Source organism: Mastigoproctus giganteus, chromosome 5, assembly GCF_048544385.1.
Source record: "Mastigoproctus giganteus isolate SK-2022 chromosome 5, ASM4854438v1, whole genome shotgun sequence".
In the NCBI taxonomy this organism is placed as follows: Eukaryota; Metazoa; Arthropoda; class Arachnida; order Uropygi; family Thelyphonidae; genus Mastigoproctus; species Mastigoproctus giganteus.
The window spans coordinates 69865794-69888959 of NC_143579.1; the positions used below are offsets into that span (position 1 = coordinate 69865794).

General features: G+C 38.2%; 1 protein-coding gene across 3 annotated transcripts in view; it reads left to right on the forward strand.

Annotated features, from left to right (window-relative positions):
- Positions 1–23166, forward strand: part of LOC150085473 (uncharacterized) — a 620530-nt gene that overhangs the window by 71820 nt on the left and 525544 nt on the right. For all 3 annotated transcript variants that reach the window (XM_090374054.1, XM_090374052.1, XM_090374053.1), the window contains exon 3: positions 4147–4267. In XM_090374054.1, the coding sequence (XP_090230180.1) occupies positions 4147–4267 (121 nt within the window). The remainder of the gene's footprint in view (positions 1–4146; positions 4268–23166) is intronic.

Here is a 23166-nt window from a genome sequence, read left to right on the forward strand (position 1 = left end):
GTTAATATATGCAGTATGTTACATTTCTGGCAATTTAGAATAGTGATAATTTATTATTTATAACAAAAAAAAAAAAAAAAAAAGCAACAATTTTTATGTATGAACTGAGAGTATTTCTGTGCATCCACCATATTGCCATTCATTCCTCCAGTCAGTTCAGAGCAACAAACATTATATCCAGTACTTCAGCTACAATATACAGTATATGGATAGCCTATGTGATATGTATTAAAAAACAAAAGTAATAATAGCACCAAATTTAATTAAAATCTTACCAGTTCTATTGGCACAATTTTAATGAAATCTGGAGAATTTTCCAAATTCTTCTAAAAGAGCCAAATATCAACTTTCACAAAAATCCATCCACTAAGAGTCAAGTTATTACATGTGGCAAGATCAACAAAACAATAAAAATTGCCAGATTTCTGTTGGTTCGATTTTAATGAAATGGTTCAATTTTAATGATGGCTCGACAAATTTCTCTAAAAGAGCTACGTATAAAATTTCATCATATTCCATTCACCCATGGATGGATTATGTTGAAAGTTATTACATGTGGGACTCGAGTTATTATATGTGAAGAGACAGACAAAGAAATAATAATTATGAGATTTCCATTGGTCCTATTTTAATGAAATTTATTCCAAATTCTTGACAAATTTTTCTAAAACAGCGAAGTATAAAATTTTATGAAAATCCATCTATTAGGGGCCGAGTTATTACAGACAGATGGACAGACAGACAAGCAGATGGATGGATGGATGGACAGACTGATGGACATGGTGAAGACAATAGCTTTATATATATATATGTGCTAATGCACCTAAAAAAAAGTTTTCAGTTTTAAAAAATCAGTAGTGTCAGCATTTATGAAAAAAATAACATAGTAGTTATTATTTTTTTTTAAATTGCATTTATTCTATTCATTTTGATAAAAAAACAGTTTTCAGAAGTTCAATTTTCCTTTAAATTGTGGTTGTTACCTAAAAACCATGCACTGAAGTTATAATTGCTTGTTAGGCATTCTTTTCAACAGAAGTAATTTTCCTTTCAGCACATTAAAGATCTGAACAGTATCACTTTAACTATTTAAATCTTTGCCAATTGCTTCACTAGGCTTAGCCTGATATGAAATTTCAGCAGCTAAATCTTGTTTATTTGTATTGGAGCATTGTCTACCAGTAATTACTTTTGTACCATCCCATTTTTTCCTTGTATAATACTGGTCTATTGCTCTACTTTCCCATAGACAGAGGATGCAGATACTTCTTGGTGTGACCTCCTTGAAACAGAGAAGGAATTTCTAGCATCTTGAAGTCTCCACAAACATTCTATTTCTATTTTTCATAGTTTCAATAAGAAGCAGGTCATTCTATTTCATTTTGATCAGTGACATCTTTCAAAAAAATCCTTCACATCTGAGCAGTAGCACAGTGAATTAGTAGGTATCTTGCATCTAGGATCCATTAAATTCTGCTCTTTTGATGAGCAGTTAAGAGCTTTGCATTGGAGGGATCTAAGTCCATAATTGAGTCATCTAATGATTAGGGGAATGTGAAGATTTGCTTGTTGAAATTGCAATCAGTTCTGTAAAAAAGCTTATGGTTTATGCAGGTATTTTACTGAAGTTATTGAAATGATTTGAAACTCTTTCTCTACTATGCTCTCTTGCTGTGTGTAGTAAAGTTGTTTTTATGGATGCTTTGGTTCTTGGAATGATGGTGGCTAAAAGCCAGCTGAAAAATTGGATAGATATTTTTCATGTACATTTTCACACATGATGAATTTTTTTAGAGAGATGGGAATGTTGGAAGTATATCAAATTACAGAGAGCTAAATTGGTTTGTAATAACTGAGAGGGAAATGGAAGTGAAATTGTTGAAGCACAATGCAAATAACACCAGCAGTGCATAGCACACGCTTCTTGATTAGACCGGGGTTCGAGCCCGTGAACACCAAATACGGAGGATGCGGAAAGGTCAGGGAATGACCACTGCATATCCCCGGGGCAATATGACCTTAGTTGCTAATGCTCCTAAAAACCAAATAACAAACAAAGAAACAAGCAAATAACACAGCAAGGGCAGATGGGATCTATTCCATTGGAGAAGCTGACAAAGAAGTCAACAGACCATTGTCATAACTCTTTAGATTCAGGGGAAGTCCCTGTGTACTGGAGCTGTGCAAATGTATCCTCAATTCACAAAAGAGGATGAAGTGAGCAATTGCAGACATATAAGCTTGACTTCTGTTGCAGGGAAAATAATGGAGTCACTGGTTAAAGAAGAAATGCAGGACCACCTAGATAGGAATGTATGGCAATCACAGCATGGATTTGTTAAGGGGAGATCTTGACTGACCATTTTGATTTGATATTATTAATTCAGTAACAAAGGAACTGGATGCAAAAGTAGTTTTGACATAATATATGTAGATTTCAGAAAAGCTTTTGACACTGTTCCACATAAAGAATTACAAATTGGAGGAGTATGACATTAAGGACAAATTTCTGCTTTGGATACAGGGATGATTGAGTGGGAGAGGACAGAGATTTGTTAGCAATTGGCACTGCTATTTTTGGACAAATGTTATTATTTGTGGATTCCCCCCCCCCATTGTTGTTTTTTATATTTATTGACAATAGTGATGAAGGCATGTCTAAGTTTGCAGATGATGATATACAGGTTGGCATGATGGTTAATGACAGTAATCAGGCTGTGCTAATGCAACAGGGTATAGAAAAATTAGGCAGATGGGTTGAGAAGTGGCAGTTGAAGATTAACATAGATAAATGCAAGGTACTGCATATGGGTAGAAATAATCCCAGAATAACATACCAACTGTGTGGTACCACACCCAAGTTAGTAGAGAACAAAAAAGACCTATAGGGTGTGCATTCAGACATAAAGTTTTCTGATTGGTGCAGACAGGCTGATGGGTTTTGTCAATGATATCTGAAACTTTGTTAGCAGGGATAAGGAGATGATTATCCTGTTGTATAAGGCAATGTTCAGGCCACATCTTGAGTACTGCTTACAGGTCTGGAAGCCTCATTTTAGGGAGGATGTAAATCTCTTGAAATGCAGAGAAGAGCAACAAGATTAGTCAGAGGAACAAAAAAAGATACTCTTACATTATAAAAAAATACTTCAGTTCTGCAAATTGCAGTGTTTGGAAACTTGGCACCATCAAGTAGATCTGATTGAGATGTTTAAAACCATGAATGGATTGAGTACTTAGCATGTGTGATAAGCATGTGTGATGATCTGATCGAGGTGTATAAGGCCTTGAATGGTTTGAGCAGGCTCAATGCTGATGGGATACTTCCGCTTGCTCAGATTAAGAACCCGAGGGGACATAGGGTCAAATTGAGGAAAGACAGTTGTAGAATAGATGTGCGGAAGTTTGCCTTTAGCCAGCGGGTAGTTGATTGCTGGAACAGACTTCCATCTGTTGTTATGGAAGTTGATAGCTTAAATAAATTTAAGGCTGAACTAGACAAGCAGTTAGAGTGACTGGATCGGTGAAATGGGAAGGTTTTTTTTTTTGGCTGATGCTGTATAAGCTTGCTTTCTTGCATTACATGCCTCAACTGACTAATGCTAGTTCTTGTTTAGATAGACGGGAAAAAGTGATACTTGCCAGTCTAAACTAGAAATATATATTATCATTTCAAATTCCTACCTAAGATAATCTTCTGTTATGCATGAGCCACTAAGAGTCTGAAATATTTTTCGATTGTTTTCACTATTAAGGTGGGGGGCAAACATCATTTTCTTACTTCATTGCATCTATGACATCATGATGTTACAACAAATGTAGGCCTTCCTTTACCTAAAAAGTATTTGATGCTATAATTGAATTTAAGTTGCTTACACCAAATGTATATTTTTCAGTATTGTATGTGTATTATAGCCTAAGTAGCAAAAGCATCCATAAGCCTCATTCGTAATCAGCATATACAAAATCATAAAGAAATGGAAAGAAATAAATTAAAGGGAAAATTTGTGAAAAATTTGTTACAGTGTTACTTTTAATGAAATTTGAACCACACCCTATGTTCATGTGTATAGTAACCTTGTTCATTAAAATGCTGTTTTGTTATAGTTTCACTGATACTTATGCTACTGTAATGTTTAAATTTAGATGAAGATAAGGAAGAAATCCATGATAATTGTGATTCATTATTAGAGGAAAGAGAAGATCACTCAGATGTGATTCAGAATCTTTCATTAAAAGACAGTATATATGAACCATCAAGTAAAAGGTAAGGTCTCTTTTTAATTTGAAACAAATTTGAATAGATGAAGACATATCTATTATCAAAAGATGTTATGTTTTGAAAGCATTGAAATCTGATAATAAGGCTATCTGATAGTAGAGAGCCTTAGTGTCAGATAATGAATGGTTCAGTTGTTCGCTTAAAAGGAGAGGCTTTCATTTCACACCTGACATTCTTATTATCTGGTTTTCCTGTTTTAAAAAATGGAACTGTGATGAATGGCCAAATAGGTACAATGAATATGATGACCATTTATATAAATAAATTCAGAAAACATGAGGATCTGAAAGTATTATCATGGAGAAATTCAATTTATTAGTGACAGACTGGATAATTAGGTAACTTCTTTCTGAATCAATTTAATGAAATTTAGAAATGTTACAAGAGGAAACAGTATTATTGACTGTGTTTGTACTGTACATTTAATGTATATTAAGAATTTTAAAATCAAGGCACCATTAATTGCTGGAACAAACTTCCATCTGTCGTTGTGGAAATTGAAAGCTTAAATAAATTCAAGGAGGAACTGGACAAACATTTAGAGGGAATGGTTGTGTGAATTTTTTTTTTTTTTTTTTTGCTGATGCTACATAAGCTCATATGCTTGCTTTCTTGCATCACATGCCTCTATTACTATTACTATTTTTGCAAGTAGAATTATGATGGCCTTAGCATCGTTCGAATTCATAATTTCTGTAGAGATGGTTAATCTAAGGAGTAAATGATAACTGAAAAATGTTTAAAGGAAATATTTTTAACTTTAAAGATCTATAAACCAAATTGGATGATTAAATAGCTGATGAACTTTGTAATTGAAAAAGAAAGTTACACCAAATATTTATAAATTATCATTCATAAGTATGTTTATATTTATTTATTTATATTACCATATTGTCCATTGTCTTCTGATAATGATAATAAAAAAATAATAATAAATTATCTAAAAAATATTATAAATTATCATTATCAGAATACAATGGACTGTATGACAGTTAGCCTGTGATAAAGAAGTTACTCAGGAAGTTAGGTGTTCTGAAACAAACTCTGAAATTACTTTGACAAAGTGCGCAAAGAATAACTCTAAAATAACTATACTTCATATACATGATCACTAAAGGTTAGTAGTAATGGCAAGTGATGCAGAAAGAAACTTATATAGCATCAGCTAAAAAAAAAAAACAAACAAACAAACACAATTTACCGATCCGTATCCTCCAAGAATTAGTGTAGTTCTTCCTTGATTTTATTCAGCCTATCTACTTCCACAAAAACAGATGGACGCCTGTTCCAACAATCAACCACCCACTGGCTGAAGATGAACTTCTTCATATCTCTCCTGCAATCATCCTTCCTTAACTTGAATTCGTACTTTTAGTACAAATTCAATTAGATGTGTGTAGCAAGTGGAAGAATACCATTATCATTCAGCTTACTCAATTCATTCGAGGCTTTAAACACCCCAATCAGACCTTCCTACAGGTGCCTAATCTTGAGATGCTTCTATTTACAGAACTGAAGATTTTCTAGGTAAGAGCACCTATTTGTTCCCTTCACCAATCTGGTTGCCCTTCTCTGCACCCATTCCATCAGGTCTACATCCTTCCTAAAGTGAGGCTCCAAACCTGTGTACAGTATTCAAGGTGAGGCCTAACTATGGCCTTATACAAAGGGTTAATCACCTCCTTATCCCTGCTAGCAAAGTTTCTATATATCATTGACAAAACCCCTATGCGTTGCCCTGGCAGCATGTCAGCACTGCTCAGAGAATTTCATGTCTGACTGCCATGTCACAATTACCCCCAGATCTTTTCATTCTCCGCTACCCTGAGTGTAGTACCACATAGTTGATAAGTTATTCTGGGTTTACTGCAACCCTTGTGCAGTACCTTGCATTTGTCAGTGTTAAATTTCAACTACCCTTTCTCAGCCAGTTGACCCAATTTTCCTAGATCTTGTTGCAGTAGCTCACCCTGATGACTATCATTAACCACCTTGCTAAACTTTGTATCATCTGCAAACTTAGACATTAAACCTGACATACCTTCATCAATATCATTGTTAATTATTGAGAACAACAATGTACTTAGCACTGGGGGAACTCCACTAATAACATTAGTCCAGGAAGAGCAGTGCCCATTAATAACCACTCTCTGTCTTTCTCCACTTAACCATTCCTTTATCCATAGTAATAACTTTTCCTTAATGCTACATTGCTCCAGTTTGTACAGCAGTCTTTTATGTGCAACAGTATCAAAAGCTTACTGAAATCAAAGTATATGATGTCAAAATTATTTTTTGCATCCAGTTCCTTGGTCACTGCATCATAGTAACCTATCAGATTGGTTAGACAAGACTGTCCCTTGACAGGCACCTCTGTAGCCAGGTGGGAAGGAGCAGCAGTGCATACCACACGCTTCTTGATTAGACCGGGGTTCGAGCCCGTCACCACCAAATACGGATGATGTGGAAAGGTCAGGGAATGACCACCGCATATTCCCGGAGCAATATGGCCTTAGTTGCTAATGCTCCTAAAAACCAAACAACAACAACAACAACTGTCCCCTGACAAATCCATGCTGTGATTGCAGTATATATGCATGCCTGTCCAAATGGTACTGCAATGCAAGAATCACTTTCAGCTCTGCCTGCTGCTCAGGTTAAACTATGTATCCCACCAAGCTAACAGGTTTCCAACCCACCTCTCACTGGCTTGATAGCATCAGCAAATATTCTTGCACCCCCTTCTATTCAAGTGTATCCCATCCCTGTAAAAACACTCTCTCCTGTTCACAAGCATAGACCATGCTGAGAAAAATTCTACCCCATTGAGCCTTGCACATTCTCTCCAGGGCCAAATTGATTGACAAGGCACTCAATATATACTCCCTCCTATTGTATCTGGGCAGAATTGCAGAAACTTTCAAATTCAATCCTAATTCTACTTTTTGCCAATATTGCCCTGTACTTGTTAAGGCCTCAGATTTCCTACTCTTATTATCATTAGTGCCAATCTGTTTTTTTTTTTTTTTTTTTTTTTTTTTTTAATGAGAACCCCAAACACGAGAGGTATTAAACCTATAGTACTTAGTACCGTGCTTGGGTTGGAGGTTGAGAAGACGAAAGAAGATATTTGTTGATATTGGACTTGAACTTCTGTAGATTGTAATTTTCAGGAAATACGTATGAAGGAAGGTTGTTCCAGAAAACGGCAGTTGAATGAATAAATGAGGAAGATGAAAAGTTGGTTCTGTGGGTTTGAAGTTGGACAGTAAATGGATGTTGGCAGGTGGCGGCACGTGTTCGGACTGTTTTGAAAGAGAGAGCGGGAATTATAGAAGCCAATTCAGAAGAACAGTGCCCATGGAAGTATCTGTAGAAGAGGCATGCAGCAGAAACAGTGCGTCTATGAGACAGCGAGTGGAGAGACTCTGTTAGAGATGAATCATTAATTAACCGAACTGCCCTCTTCTGAATGGAATCAAGAAGCCTGAGAGAGGTTTTGGGGGCACCACCCCAGATGTGGGAACAATATTCCATGGCAGAGCGGATTTGCGATTTATACAGAGTGAGCAGCTGTTTGGGAGAAAAGTAACGCCGAGAGCGAAAGAGAAAACCAAGTTTTTTAGATGCAGAGGAAGCAATATTTGTAATGTGCTTGTGCCAAGAGAGATTAGAAGTCAGGGTAATCCCCAAAAGAGATATATCATTTTGCCTAGAAATCGGAGTGTCACTAAAGATAAGCATAGGAGCAGAAGAATCCTTTTTGCGAGATATAAGACAAGATTGAGTTTTAGAAGGGTTGAAATCAACTAAGTTGTCTTTGCCCCACTGGAGAATTACCTGAAGATCGGCATTTAAGGAATTGGCAGCAGATTTTCGAGAACTTAAAGCTGATTGAGCTGGACAAGGTTTCTCAAAATGGAAAGTTGAATGCAATGTGCTATCATCGGCAAAACTATGGATAGGATTTCCAGTCAATGGAAGAAGGTCATTGATATACAAGAGGAAAAGAGTGGGGGAAAGAACTGAACCTTGGGGGACTCCGGCACTAGTGGAGAAGTTAGAAGACAGAGAGCCATTTACCATCACCCTCAGTGAGCGATCAGAGAGAAAACTGGATAACCAATTACTAAAAAAGTTGGCAAACCATAAGATGGAATCTTGTTTAGAAGACCTTTATGCCAAACACGATCAAAAGCCTTTGAGATGTCAAGAGCAACTACTTGTGTTTCACCGAACCTTTCCATTGAATTAGTCCATAAATGGGTAACATAAGCCAGAATATCACCAGTGGATCGACACTGACGGAATCCATACTGGCGATCGTTGATCAGACGGAAAGTTTCTAGGTAGTTTAAGAGTTGGCGGTTAATTGATTTCTCCATTACTTTAGAAAGAGTAGAAGTAATTGCAATGGGACGATAATTGGATGGGAGGGATTTGTCACCCTTTTTAGGAACTGGCTGGATATGAGCAAATTTCCAAGCAGAAGGAAAAACACCTTTGGAATAAGAAAGTGAAAAAAGGCGGCAAAGAATAGGAGTAAGTTCAGGAGCACAGCTTTTGAGAACAAGTGGAGAAATACCATTGGGACCTGGAGCTTTCTTAGCATCAAGATTCGTCAAAATCCTTCTGACATCCTTTTGACGGAAGACCACAGGAGGCATTGAATGGAGCGTGTTAGGAATGGTGGGAGGTGTTTTACCAAGATCATTAATACATGAGCTCAAAGAAAAATGGGATGCTAGCAGGTCAGCTTTATCCTTGGCTGAAGTGACAACAGAACCATCTGGTTTGGACAGAGGTGGGAGCAGAGATGGGCAAAAGTTGCGGGCAATAGCTTTGGCAAGAGACCAGAATGCTTGGCTACCATTAGGGCAAGAAGCAAGTTTTCTACTCTTAGCCTGTTCAAACTCTAGTTTGGACTGATTAATAACTGCTTTACAATTGTTGCGAGCTTTGGTGTAGGCAGAAAATGAAACTGAAGAATTAGAAACAAGCCAATTACGATATGCAACGTTCTTCTCTTGGACAGCCTTAGCACATTTATTGGAAAACCAAGGTTTAGATAAAGGACGAGATCTTAAAGTGGAGTGTGGGATAAAGGATTCCATTCCTGCAAGAATAATTTCACTGACACGATCTGAGCAAACATTGACATCAGAAGTTTTGAAACAGTAATCAGACCAAGGAAAAGAAGAAAAGAAGTCTCGCAGGTCATCCCATTTTGCATTCTTGTAATGCCAAACAATACGAGGTTGGGAATAGCCATGAGATAAAGGTTCCATTGGAGAAGAGGCAATCACCAAGTTGTGATCTGAAGTGCCTAAAGGACCTCTCACTTCAACCTTGTACTTAGAAGGGTTGTTTGTGAGAAAAAGATCAAGCGTATTGGCTGTATGATTAGGATTGTCCGGTATTCTTGTAGGTAAATGAACAATCTGTGCTAGGTCATTAGTAATTGCAAAAGCCTCAGCATCTCGACCTGCTGGGTCGGTGTGACTAGAAAACGGAAGCCAGCTGGAGTTGTGAACGTTAAAATCACCAAGGAAAATTACCTCACTGTTAGGAAAGTTGGACTGGAGAAAGTCAAGTTGCAAAGAGAGGAAGTCAAAGAGCTCCAAGTGATTAGTGGAGTTGGGAGAACGGTAGAGACAACAGATGAATTTTACACAATGAGGTAGAGACATTTTAAGCCAGAGAAGATCAAAGAGAGGAGATTCCAAATTGCCAAGTCACTGACAGGGAATATCAGAACGGACATATGCACAAGTACCACCTTTGAGGCGAAAGGAATCATACAGCAAATAATTTGGACATCTGAGATGAGCAGTAGTTGAATCAACTGATAACTGAGATTCAGTCAGAAAAAGTACATGGGGTTTGGAAGACTGCAAGTGGAAATGGACATCGTTGAGATTAGAATTGAGACCACATATATTTGTGAAATGAATTAGGAAGTCCTTGGGAGGTTTAGATCTTTTCGCAGATAAGCTTGCTCTATTATTTTGACAATTCATGGTGTATTCAATAGTAAGAAAAAGTGGGTGGGACATGCTGTATGAAGTAATGAAATTTTTGGATATGGCGTACATGTGGTAAGAATATACCCAGATCCTTGACATAACGTGGCCTCGACAATGCTCCCCGCATACACACTACTCGGACTCCCTCCAGTCACTATCTGGCAGAGTAGAGGTAGCAAGATTATACACTAGCTGATCCGGAAGCTTCCTAGAGAGTTACCAATAGGTTCAGTCCGGTGTACTAACTAGCGGCCGGCCTGCGAACACCGTTTTAGAGCTGTACCCTCGAAATGTAAGGAATATTGGATCTCGCCACGACATTCATCATAACCTCAAAAATCATCAATCATACTGCATGATGGAAGAGATAGGGAAGGGTTGGCCGGAACTTAGCTCTAGAGACTAAACATGGGTTCCACCACTTCAAGCCTCCAATAAGCAAAGTGGTGGTATTTCACCGGTTGATGAGAGTCATCTACCACCTAGTACTGCCTGGTAACATAGAGGGGTGGCGTTCCTCCATGTGGTGTGGGTGCCACACCTCGACCCCTGCTTACGTTGGTTCACACCTGGGTGGTCACCCACCATGTACTTGTGCATGAAGGTTATACCCAGGATTACTAACAGTCCCTCCATCGTGAAGGTGCAAGCAGAGGATTTGGCTGTCATAGACCGTCCGGACTTCGCCGAAATTGGGTCCGCTTTGACTTGAGTGTCACCCGAATATCAGTTCCATCAGCGTTTTAGACTCACAGGTAGCAAGGACAGCTTGTCTGGCATATCTGAGAGAATGTCTGTGACAGCTTCAAGGACCTAAGTACAACAATATCATCTTTTGTGATATCGTTGTACACGTACGATATGATATCTGCTCTACAACATCATCTGCTTTTGTCCCTGGTAGACATATCTCGATCCTATTTTACCTATCCCTCTTGCACAATACATTTCTCATTTCCCTGACGATGGAGTCACCGACAATAACTAGCTACTGTGGGACCAGTGAATTCTGCCTTGAAGATTGATGCTGTGTTGTCTGATGCACAAGAGTGAGCTCAGCTCTGGCATTGAGTTGGGCAGCTGAGAGCTGGATGGGCCCTCCATTTTAATTTCTTCAAAGGTATCTATCCCTACTCTTCAAACTCTCATGAATGCCAATTAGAATGCCGAGTTGGCACCTAATTTCTTTAGACACACACACACACACACACACACACACACACACACACACACACACACACACACACACACACACACACACACACACACACACACACACACACACACACACACGTGCATGCGCACACACACACTCTCTCTTTCTCTCTCTCTGCACCTATCAGACACAAAGATACCCTCCTTGGCTGGATCACATCCTGCTCTAGAAAGGTCTGAAACATTTCACAAGTTGCACATTTTTTTTAGGCAGTTATGCATTGGTGAATTGCCTCCTTTGGTTCTCCCCCAAGCCACAGTACTTCCGCTACTTTGTGCCCATTGCTTTGCTATTCTAGTCTGGGGTATGATTTCTGTTTAAATACAATTTAATTGATTAACAGTGAAAATTAATAAGATTAATAAATTTAATTGATTAATCAACAATGCTACACTATGCTAATAGATTCCTAAATGCAGTGATACGTATTATGCTATCTAGTTTTACATTATACTTTATGCTATCAAGTTCATTGTGATCGTTATGCTTACCATAAGGATTGCAATATTAAATTAGTTATATCTTTGCTAAAAAGTAAAAATTCCTTAGCTAAACACAAAAAAGATATATGCCCAACAAGTGATTAGAACTTTCGAGCTACTTATTTATCACAATTAAAACTCTATTATTCCTCTGTATCGTAGCACTTGTTACGTGCTACGAAATTCGTGCCAAAACACCGATACAATAGCAGTACGAATAGTAAGCCGTAACTTACAAAATCACTAGCTAAATTTAAAATTAGCTAACAGACGTAACTAAGACTATTTAAACTGTTTTTAAAACACAATTTAATATGTTAATTAATCAAAACGATGGGTATCTGCAAATAAGTCTCAGTGGTTGAAAAATCTTCACCTACAGTAACTAAAACAGTACATATCAATCCAGTGAATGACCGAATAATATATTATAAAAAAAATTCATAAATAAACTTATATTTAAAACAAAATAATAACTTAAAATAAAATCCAAAATATACTGATTAAAATGAGAGTAGTTGCAAAAAAATTGCCAAAATACACTAATACACACTGAGCTTTCAGTGGTGGCCACCTCCTTTGTCAGCAGTGAATTTGTTGTGATGATACATTCATCAATAGCAAGACAGGGTCACAACTCAGTGTCTAAAAGCTTACTGGAGTCATTTTCAACATGTATGAAGACCAGAAATGGCCTGGGTGTATGTGGAGATGCATTCATCTTGTTCAAGAAATACCATCTCAAATGGGATGAATATGCATATCTTCATTCCTGTTCTGATATATGCTCTCAAGTCACTTCGTTTGGTCAGTATCCATTTGAAATGCTCAACAATAACAGCATCTCCAGAGAAACTTTGACTGTCTTCTCACATGCGTTCCAGAGCAAATTTCCCATAATCTGTTCCACCATAAGGTTTAACACATTCCACCTGGACAGTCTTTAACTCTTCAGATGGAACACAAAAAAAAGTGGCCCGGGTGCCAAGCGTTTCTGTGGCCAAGCGATTTTCTGAGCTCTATAAAGTGATTCAAAGCATTCTCCTTTAAAGGAATCACTCTTCTCTTTAAGTTTCCCGTTTGTTTCTCTTAAGTTCTTTAAAAAAGCACAGTAGACTTCATCTTATAAGTTGTAAGTTAAGTCAGGAAAGAAAAGACACCTTTCCTTTTATTTTTATTAGAGGTACTAACCCAACTAACCTAACAACTGCTTGGCCACTCGTGGCATTACTCCTGCCTCCCCATGGCGGGGCCGGTAACCTGAGTGGGAAAACCAACCCTCAGGGCCAGAAAGAGTACAAAATGGACAAAGAAAATTTTTCCTCCACTTGATCAGTTGAGATCACCTACTGATAAAGACCAACCTGATCATGACTCCTATCAAAATAAAAGACAAAAAACAGATCTATGTCAACAAAATCACCCAGCCTCTTTCTTTATTCACTTATTCATTCTGTATCAGATTTTCCTGTGAGCAAATTATCCCCATTTCTAATCCAGAAATGCTTAGAAAATGCTGCAGGATCACCAAAGATGGTAAAGCAATTATAGTCTGGCGATCTGCTGGTAGAGAGACAATGAAGCCAAAACACTCAGAAATATTATTGAAACTGACTACATTTGGTGGAATTTCCATGAAAATAACACCTCATGACACTCGAATACATCTAAAGGAGTTACAGCAGAGTGCGACCTCATTAACATCCCAGAGGATGAAATTGTGTAAGAATTGACAGAGAGAGTAATACATGCAAAAAGAATATTAATCCGGAAAGATGGAGAATTAAAGCCAACACGGAACATAATACTGACCTGTAGTACCCCAAACTTACTAACAATGGTTAAAGCAGGGTATTTGAATTGTTGTGTACGTCCATATATACCGAATCCCATCATGTGTTATAAATGTCAGAAATATGGACACTCCCAGGTAGCATGCCGTGGCACTATGATTTGCCCAAACTGTGGTTCAACAGAAGCTGATTGTACTGTAACCTCCTTCACCTGTCCCAATTGCAAAGGTAACCATCCGGCATATTCAAAAAATTGTGAAATGTGGAAAGTGTGGAAAGTGGAGAAAGAAATACAAAACAGGAAACAAAGTAACGTATCAGGAAACCAAAAAGCATATTATACAGTTTATGCCGAAATGCACGTATGCACAAGCAACCCAACACAGTCATTCTATTGCTACATAGTCATTCTTGAGCAGGATCATCAACAGTTGGACCAATGTGATTCAACCCCTTCCTTCCCCTGTTAATTTAAGCAAAAAATCTTGCTGCCTTTCTTGGCATTCTTTGCCAGAGATCTTTCGTAATCTGCTTTAACTTGCCTAACCCCCTTTGTGACTTGACTGCGGACTAGTTTATATCTACGATAGGCTTCTGTGTCGCCTTATATTTTATATACATTCCAGGTATTTTTCTTCTCTGCCCCAAGTCTCATCAGTTCGTCTTACATCCATTTAGTCTAAACACCCAGCAAGAACTGACCTTTGACATAGCCCAGTGTTCATGGAGGATGTTAATTACCAACACCTCAGAAATATTACTTTCTCTGGCAATCACAGACCCTAATGCAGGGGTCGGCAACCTGTGGCTCGCAAGCCGCATGCGTCTCTTTGAACATGTAACCGAGGCTCTTTAACTTTTAGCCCACATGTACAACAAGCAATGTATTTCTGCGAGCAAATATTTTTGAACATGAACTATATTAAAAATCAATCAAGAAACCGTCTGAACAATGCTAGTCTCTCAGTATGTTTAAAGATGAAAATTATAGCATACTCGCCTGATGTTGAGAGACTCATTGGATGTTTGTTAACTACCTAATTGATGTTTGTTACGTTTTTTCAGTATTAATAAATAATATTTAAAAATACATATTTTTTAATAAAACACCTTTCCACTCAATTCCATTTCTTAAAAAACCCTCCTCCTCACCCCAGCTTGAACTGAGGTGTGGGCAGCTCTTTGGATTCTTTTTTTTTTAAAATTAGATCAAAAATGGCTCTTCACTCAAAAAGGATTGCCAACCCCTGCCCTAATGCACTAGACCGAGGCCACTAGGTGGACTTGCTGATCCCTTTCCAGGGTGGGATCGACTCACTGTCCATCACTACAATCTGTAATCTGTTACTACTCTCATCACTTAGTTTTCTAGGGAATATCTTCTCCCATTCCCAACTTACTATCCTCCTATCCCAAACTTCTCCCACTATCACTAACTCTTTTCAGTTACTGCTTGGGGCCCCCTCAGCTACCCTGGGACCCCAGTAAAGAGTCATCGATAGTAGAACCTGGCACGCCTCCATGCAGCTAGGGATGGGGGTCAGGGGGCACTAGACCTGGTATCTGGTGCACCCTGGCTGCTATATGCCTGTTGGGTCTGGCCAATGCAGAGCATGTTTTGTTATTAGCCGGAAGCAACGGCTTGGGCTGTACTCAGTACAGAGGACTCAGCGGAGAATGGGGGGAACTCTGGGGCCCGCAACAATGATACTAGACATCTGAATCTGCCCTAATGTATCTGTAAAATGGTCTTCAATTTTTTTGGTGTATTTCTAGATTTTTCACATCTGTTGGCTGTCACAAACAGTTATGTAACTGTTTGTAACATCGGATGTAACTGTCACAAACAGTTACATCCTATTGTAAGCTATCAGTTATGGATTCTGAACTCCATTTAAACTTCTTAGACCAAAATTTTATCTGGTATTCTGTATGGGCAGCATCACGATATTTTTTTTTTTTATGGAAACCCCAAACACGAAGGCATCAAAACCTATAGTACTTAGTACCGTGTATGGGTTGAAAGAGAAGTATTGGGTGGGAGGGGGGGGGGGATGCCGGAAACTTTGCTCTAGAGACCAAACATGGGTTTCACCACTTCAAGCCTCCAATAAGCAAAGTGGTGGTATTGCACCGGTCGATGAGAGTCATCTACCACCTGATATACAACTTTCATGCATTCATGAATAATTGTTCGTTTTCCCTTGTTTAAATTTGATTATATTCCGATGCTCCAATTTCATGACATCCTTGTTTTCCTTTCGGTTGGCTACTTTAAATATCTGTTATTCTTCAGCACTTCACTGTATTGTACTGAACCAATGGAAAAAAGATGCAGACAGTCATGTTTTTATGATAAAACTAGTTTTCTCTGAAGGATCAAGGTAGATAACTTATGGAATACCTCTTATACAGTATAAGTAATAATCTGTTATACAGTATAAGTAATAATCTGTTAATTACTTTCTGGATTTTTTTAAATATGATTTCTATAATATTTTAAAATTAATTCTTGAATATTTTGTAACTATAACTATGGTTATTAGAAGAGTATCGAAAAAAACCATGGCATATGACTCAGATTGGAAACGTTGAGAGTGATTCCCTTGTGAGCCACAGCTTAATAGTTTGTTCACTGTGCTATTTGAAGGTCGCTCTTGCATGACAATCCAAAATTAAAACTTGATGCATTAATAGAGAAATTAGTTGATGAGGAAATCTCACCTTTTTCTTGAATCCTGCTATTGAAGGGGATTAAGTGAAAGTGATTAACATCAGGCGTCATAGACAAATTTTTTTTAAAATTTATTTAAATATAATTTCTGTAATTTTTAAATCTTATTTCAGTAATACAGTATATTTTATTAATTTAAATTCTGTAATATATTTTAAATTTAAATTTTGTAATTTTCTTAATTATGAATTTTAACTACATAATGATTATTACAAGATCCACTTACAATACAAAGTCCAAGGACATCATGACTCAAATGGAAATGTCTGCAGGCATTTCTGGTGTGAGTCATAAGTTCGTTGATTGTATAGCCTGTAGCATATATTCTACGGTCGGTGTAGTAGACAAACCAGCTCAACTAAGGATTCTTTTCTTTTCATCCGATGTAAGGAGCGTGCCAATCTCAAATTAAAACAAATGTAATTGGTAGCTTGTCGGGGACTCAAATATCTTGTGACCTGCCAAGTGATGCACCCCAAATCGGGTCCAAGAAAAGAATAGTCAAATGCTTACTGCCTTTCACAAGGAAATTTAATTTTATTGGTAGATGATTGTCAGGGAAATGGGTAACATTTTTGTAATAAAGATAGGTGGACCAGAACCAGGGATCTTTGCCGTGCCAGGATCAGTCGACGATGTTACCAACAGATTGTCAGATTTTAAAGGGAGTAAAGACAGTATTATTATTTATGTGGAGACTAATAATATTAAACAAACACAACTTGACCATTTTTTGAATGAATGTGGGACCACGCTGAAAACATTCTGAAGACTTGAGGGAATCTCAAACCATGCTGAGGACTTGAGGGAATCTGCAGGCTCTGGGGTGAAATTTATCAGCATGGCCACACTTATTAGCATTAGCATTAGTAGAGGCATTTGATGTAAGAAAGCAAGCTTATGCAGCATCAGCCAAAAAAAAAAAAAAAAAACCACTTCCACTTCACCCCTCTGTTCGTTCAAAATACCTGTCCAGCTGAGCCTTAAACTTATTTAGGCTATCAACTTCCACGACAAGGGATGGAAGTCTGTTCCACCAACCAACCACCCGCTGGCTAAAGGCAAATTTCCGCACGTCTATCCTACATCTGTCTTTCCTCAATTTGAATTTATGCCCTCTCAGGTGATTATTCTGAGCGAGAGGAAGAATCCCATCAGCATTGAGCTTGCTCAAACCATTCAAGGCTTTATACACCTCTATCAGATCACCTCGCTGGTGCCTAGTCTCCAGACACTGTAATTCGCAAAACTTAAGCCTTTCTTCGTAAGAGCACCCCTTTGTTCCATTCACTAATCTTGTTGCCCTTCTCTGTACTCGTTCCAGCAGCTCTACATCCTTCTTGAAATGAGGCCTCCAGACCTGTATACAGTACTCTAGGTGTGGTCTGACCATTGCCTTATACAAGGGAATAATCACCTCCTTATCCCTGCTAGAAAAATTCCTATATATCATTGACAATACACAATACATCTACTCTTGCAGCCCGTCTGCACTGCTCAGAGAACTTCATATCTGCCTGCACAACCACCCCCAGGTCCCTTTCATTCTCTACCACTGTCAGTGTAGTACCACAGAGTTGATACGTTGCTCTGGGGTTGCTGTTTCCCATGTGTAGTACTTTACATTTGTCAATGTTAAACTTCATTTGCCACCTCTCAGCCCATCTGCTCAACCTTTCCAGATCCTGTTGCAGTAGCATAGTGTCAGTAGTGCCTACCTTTGTATCGTCTGCAAACTTGGACATTAAGCTTGATATACCATCATCAATATCATTTATGAATACAGAAAACAATAATGGACCCAACACTGAGCCCTGAGGGACTCCACTAATAACATTAGTCCACAACGAGCAGTGTCCATTGATTACCACTCTCTGTCTTCTCCCCCTCAGCCACCCCTTTATCCACAGCAGCAATTTGCCTCCAATGTCACACTGCTCCAATTTGTGCAGCAGTCTTCCATGTGCAACAGTATCAAAAGCCTTTCTAAGATCCAAGTATATAATATCAAAGTTATTCCCTGCATCCAGTTCCTTTGTAACCACATCATAATATCCTATCAAATTTGTCAGACAAGACTTTCCCTTAACAAACCCATGCTGTGTCTGAATTATTGTTGCAGTCTTTTCTAGATGATCCTGCAATGCTTCTTTAACCAGTGACTCCATTATTTTACCCGGAACAGAAGTTAAACTAACTGGTCTGTAATTACTCGTGTCACCCTTCGATCCCCCCTTTGTGAATTGGGGATACATTTGCACATCTCCAGTCCGTGGGAACCTCCCCTGAGTCCAAGGATGCTCTCATAATTATGGCCAAGGGTTTGCTTAGTTGCTTTGCCGCCTCCTTTAATATAACTGGATAGTGTCCATTGATTACCTCTCTCTGCCTTCTCCCACTCATCCATCCCTTTATCCACAGCAGCAACTTGCCCATTAATGCCATACTGCTCCAACTGTTGGAAAAATACAGGACCATGCTGAGGAAATGTCGCGAGCTAGGCCATAATGTCTATGTGTCTGCAATTCTGCCCAGACACGATAGGAGGGATTATATGTTAAGAGCCTTGTGGATTAACTCAAGACTTGAAGGAATCTGCAAGGCTTTAGGGGGGAAATTTCTATCAGCATGGCCCACACTTGGAGGTAGAAGGAATTTGTTTTGTAGAGACGGGATACACTTAAACAAAGGTGTTGCAAAAGTTTTTGCCAGTATTATTGAGGATACCTTAAAGGTTCAGGGAAACTGCTAGTTAGGGGGGATGTGGGTAATACTGACATGCGTTTATCTGATAATATTGGTCAAAGTAACTCTTGCACATACCTTAAGAGTTCTTATCTGTTACCCCAACTGGACGTATTATCTAGATGTTCTGGGGCATAAACGTTTCACGTGAGAGGGTAGTTAATATCGGGGAAGAGAGCCTAAAAAACTTCAAGGGTTGTGTTAGGGTTGTTAAATATACAAGAACAGTAAATCTTAATTGTTTATACAGTAACGTTAGAAGTGTCGTCAATAAAATGAACGAATTCGAACTGCTGGTTAAAACAAGTAACGCGGACATAATAGGGCTTACAGAGTCGTGGTGCCACCCTGAAATTGGGGATGATGAGTTTAAGTACGGCTTGTATAATGTATTTAGGAAGGATAGGGTAGATAGAAGGGGTGGTGGGGTAATGCTTCTTATCAGAAGCAGCCTGAGTGCAACGATAGCTTTCCCGGATTCAGACATTTCACGTGCTAGTATAGAGTCTGTATGGTGTGAGATAGTTGGAAACAAAGGTATAATGCGAGTATGAGTAATCTACAGACCAGGTGATTGTGAAGATTATGACAAAAGCCTCTACATGCAAATGGAATGGGCAAGTAAGCGTCAATGCCTTATTATGGGTGATTTCAATTTTCCTCTAATTGATTGGAGTAAATGGGAAGGAAACTCGACATGGGGAACAAAATTTCTAAATCAACTAGATGACTATTATTTGTATTAACATGTCATGGAAAGTACTAGAGAAAAGAATATCCTAGACCTCATCATCATACATGAATCAGATGACATAACAGGGCTGACAGTAAATGAACCAGTAGCAGGAAGTGATCACGGAGTTCTACGGTGGATGATGACAAGAGAGGTAGCAGAAGTAAAAGGCAAAGGAATGGGTTTTAATTTCAGAAAAGGAAATTACGATGCCTTAAGGTACTACATGGCCTCTATTAACTGGGTAGATATCGTGCAGAAAATGAATACATTTGAACTGTGGTACACTTTTAAAACATTAATCACAGATGCCTTGAATGCGTATATACCATTAAAAAATACTCCACGAGGAGTGTTCTAAGTTGGATGAATAGTGAAGTTGCCACATTACTTGAGCAGAAAAAGGTGGCATGGAAAGGTTACAGAGCAATAAAAAGTACTGAAGCCTATAACAGCTACAAGGTGATGTGTAATAGAGCCACAGAAAAGGTTCGACAGGCAAAGGCAGTTTATGAGAAATCACTAGCAAACAGAGCAAAGAGGAGGGATAAAGAATTCTTCACATATATAAATTCCAAGAAGAGCAGGACAAACGAGATCGGACCTTTACGTAAGGGAAAGGGGATAGTATTAAATACACCAGCTGCTGTTGCAGATGAACTCAACAGTTATTTTGCATCGATATTTACAAATGAAAAGCTTTTTGTGGCAATGGGAAATTGTGGGAGCGAAGTTAAAAAATATGTAATTAATGATATTGAAATTTCGCAAGATTATTTAATGAAAACATTTTCGAGCCTACAGACCAGTAAAGCTCCTGGAGTTATATGGAATATACCCTATAATCTTAAGGGAGGCGGCAAGCGAGTGCATTGAACCATTGAGGCTAATTATGCGAGCATCACTAGATTCTGGGGAGATTCCCTTGGATTGGAAAAGTGCAAATGTATCTCCCATACATAAGGGTGGCTCTAAAAGTGAAGTTGGAAATTATTGACCTGTCAGTCTGACTTCAGTAGTAGAAGGAAAATCATGGAGGCAATGATCAAGAGTGTAATTCAGGATCATTTGGATCGAATTGAAATTCTCAAGGATACTCAGCATGGTTTTGTAAAGGAAAATCATGTTTAACAAATCTGGTTCGCTATTTCGAAAGGGTCACTTACGAGCTGGATTTAGGGAATAATTTCGACATTGTTTATTTAGATTTCAGCAAAGCTTTTGACTCAGTCCCACATGATCGGTTGCTTTATAAGCTGGAACAGGTTGGAATCACTGGGAAAATCCTTAGATGGATAGAAGGATGGCTTCAGGGCAGGAGGCAGAGGGTTGTGATAAATGGCTATTCCTCAGATTGGGTTGATGTAAGAAGTGGGGTTCCCCAAGGATCAGTATTAAGACCACTGTTGTTTTTAATTTTCACAAACGACATTGATGAAGGGATAGAGGGCGTGATGTCTAAATTTGCAGATGATGTTAAAATTGGTAGAGTAGTTAATGATCACTGTCAAGCTGAGCTTCTTCAGAGAGACCTAGATAGACTTCAGGAATGGTCAGAAAAATGGCAGCTATGCTTTAATGCAACAAAGTGTAAGGTATTACACCTGGGAAACAGTAATCCCAAAATAACTTATTCACTTGGTGGAGTTTAACTAAACCCAGTACTGGAGGAAAGGGACTTGGGTGTTATGATACGGTCAGACATGAAATTCTCTGAGCATTGTAAGCAGGTTGCAAGGAAGGCCCATGGTGTCCTGTCGATGATCTATCGAACTTTTGCAAGTAGAGATAGGGACGTGATAATCCCATTATATAAGGCTTATGTTAGACCACACTTGGAATACTGTATTCAAGTATGGATACCGCACCTAAAGAAAGACATCGAGCTTCTTGAAAGGGTGCAAAGATGGGTAACTCGCCTGGTGAGATCGGCAAAAGGGCGTCCTTATGAAGGAAGACTTCGAATATGTGAGTTGCAGAATTTGGAAACTAGACACCTTAGAGGAGATTTGATTGAGGTGTTTAAGGCTCTGAGAGGCATCAGTAAAATGAATGAGAACGAAATTTTCAAGATTATAAATGATGCTAGAACTAGGGGACATAAATTCAAGTTAAGGGGGGAAATGTTTAGATTGGACTGCAGGAAGTTTTATTTTAGCCAGCGAGTTATAAATTACTGGAATAAGTTGCCTTCATGGGTGGTAGAGGCCGACAGTTTGGGGAAATTCAAAGGTCATCTGGATGGTACTTTCGGGTAAGGGAAGAGCATAGGATGATAGGTTTAATTTCCTTTTTTTTTTATTAATTATTATTATTTATTTATTTTTTTGTTTTTATCATTGTTTTGTTCGGATTTTTTTTTTTTTTTTTTTGGCTGGTGCAGCTATAAGCCATAGGCTTTCTTGCACCATGCAGCTAATACTAATACTAATACTAATTTATACAGCAGTCTTTTATTTGCAACATTATCAAATGTTTTCCTAAAATCCAAGTATATGTTATCAAAACTTTTTTTTGCATCCAGTTCCTTTGTAATCACATTTTAGTATCCAATCAAATTGGTTAGACAAGACTTCCCCTTAACAAACCCCTGCTGTGTCTGAATTATTACTGCAGTTTTGTCTAGATGATCGTGAAGTTGGCTGAAGCAAGGGAGCCTGTCAGGAGGCTAGTGGGAACGGGTCGTGTTCAAAACCACTAAGTCGACTTTTTTTTATTTATTTATTGTTTGAAATTATTATTTTTGTATAACTTTTGATTTAAATTTATTAGTATAATATTTTTTGTGATTTTCGGATTAATTTAGTGCATTTATTCATTACTCAGCCTTGTAATTGCATAGAAAACCACAGTTGATTCTGCCGACATTGTATTGACAGTAGCATTTAAATCTGCTGCCATTGTTTTTCGTATTGGTATAGCAGATACTGGAAATTTTTACGTAACTTGTAGCAGTGTAATCAGTGTCAGCAGAGAATTATAAACTATAAATTATAGCACTGCTTACGTGTTTTAATAATTTAACTTGTCATGTAGACGTGACGTACGACAGTAATAATATTAGTAGAGTTTTAGAATCTGTGATTTGGCATAGATAACTGAGAGTTCGAACCATGCGGGTGGCAATAGATAGCTAAATTTATTATTTATTGTAA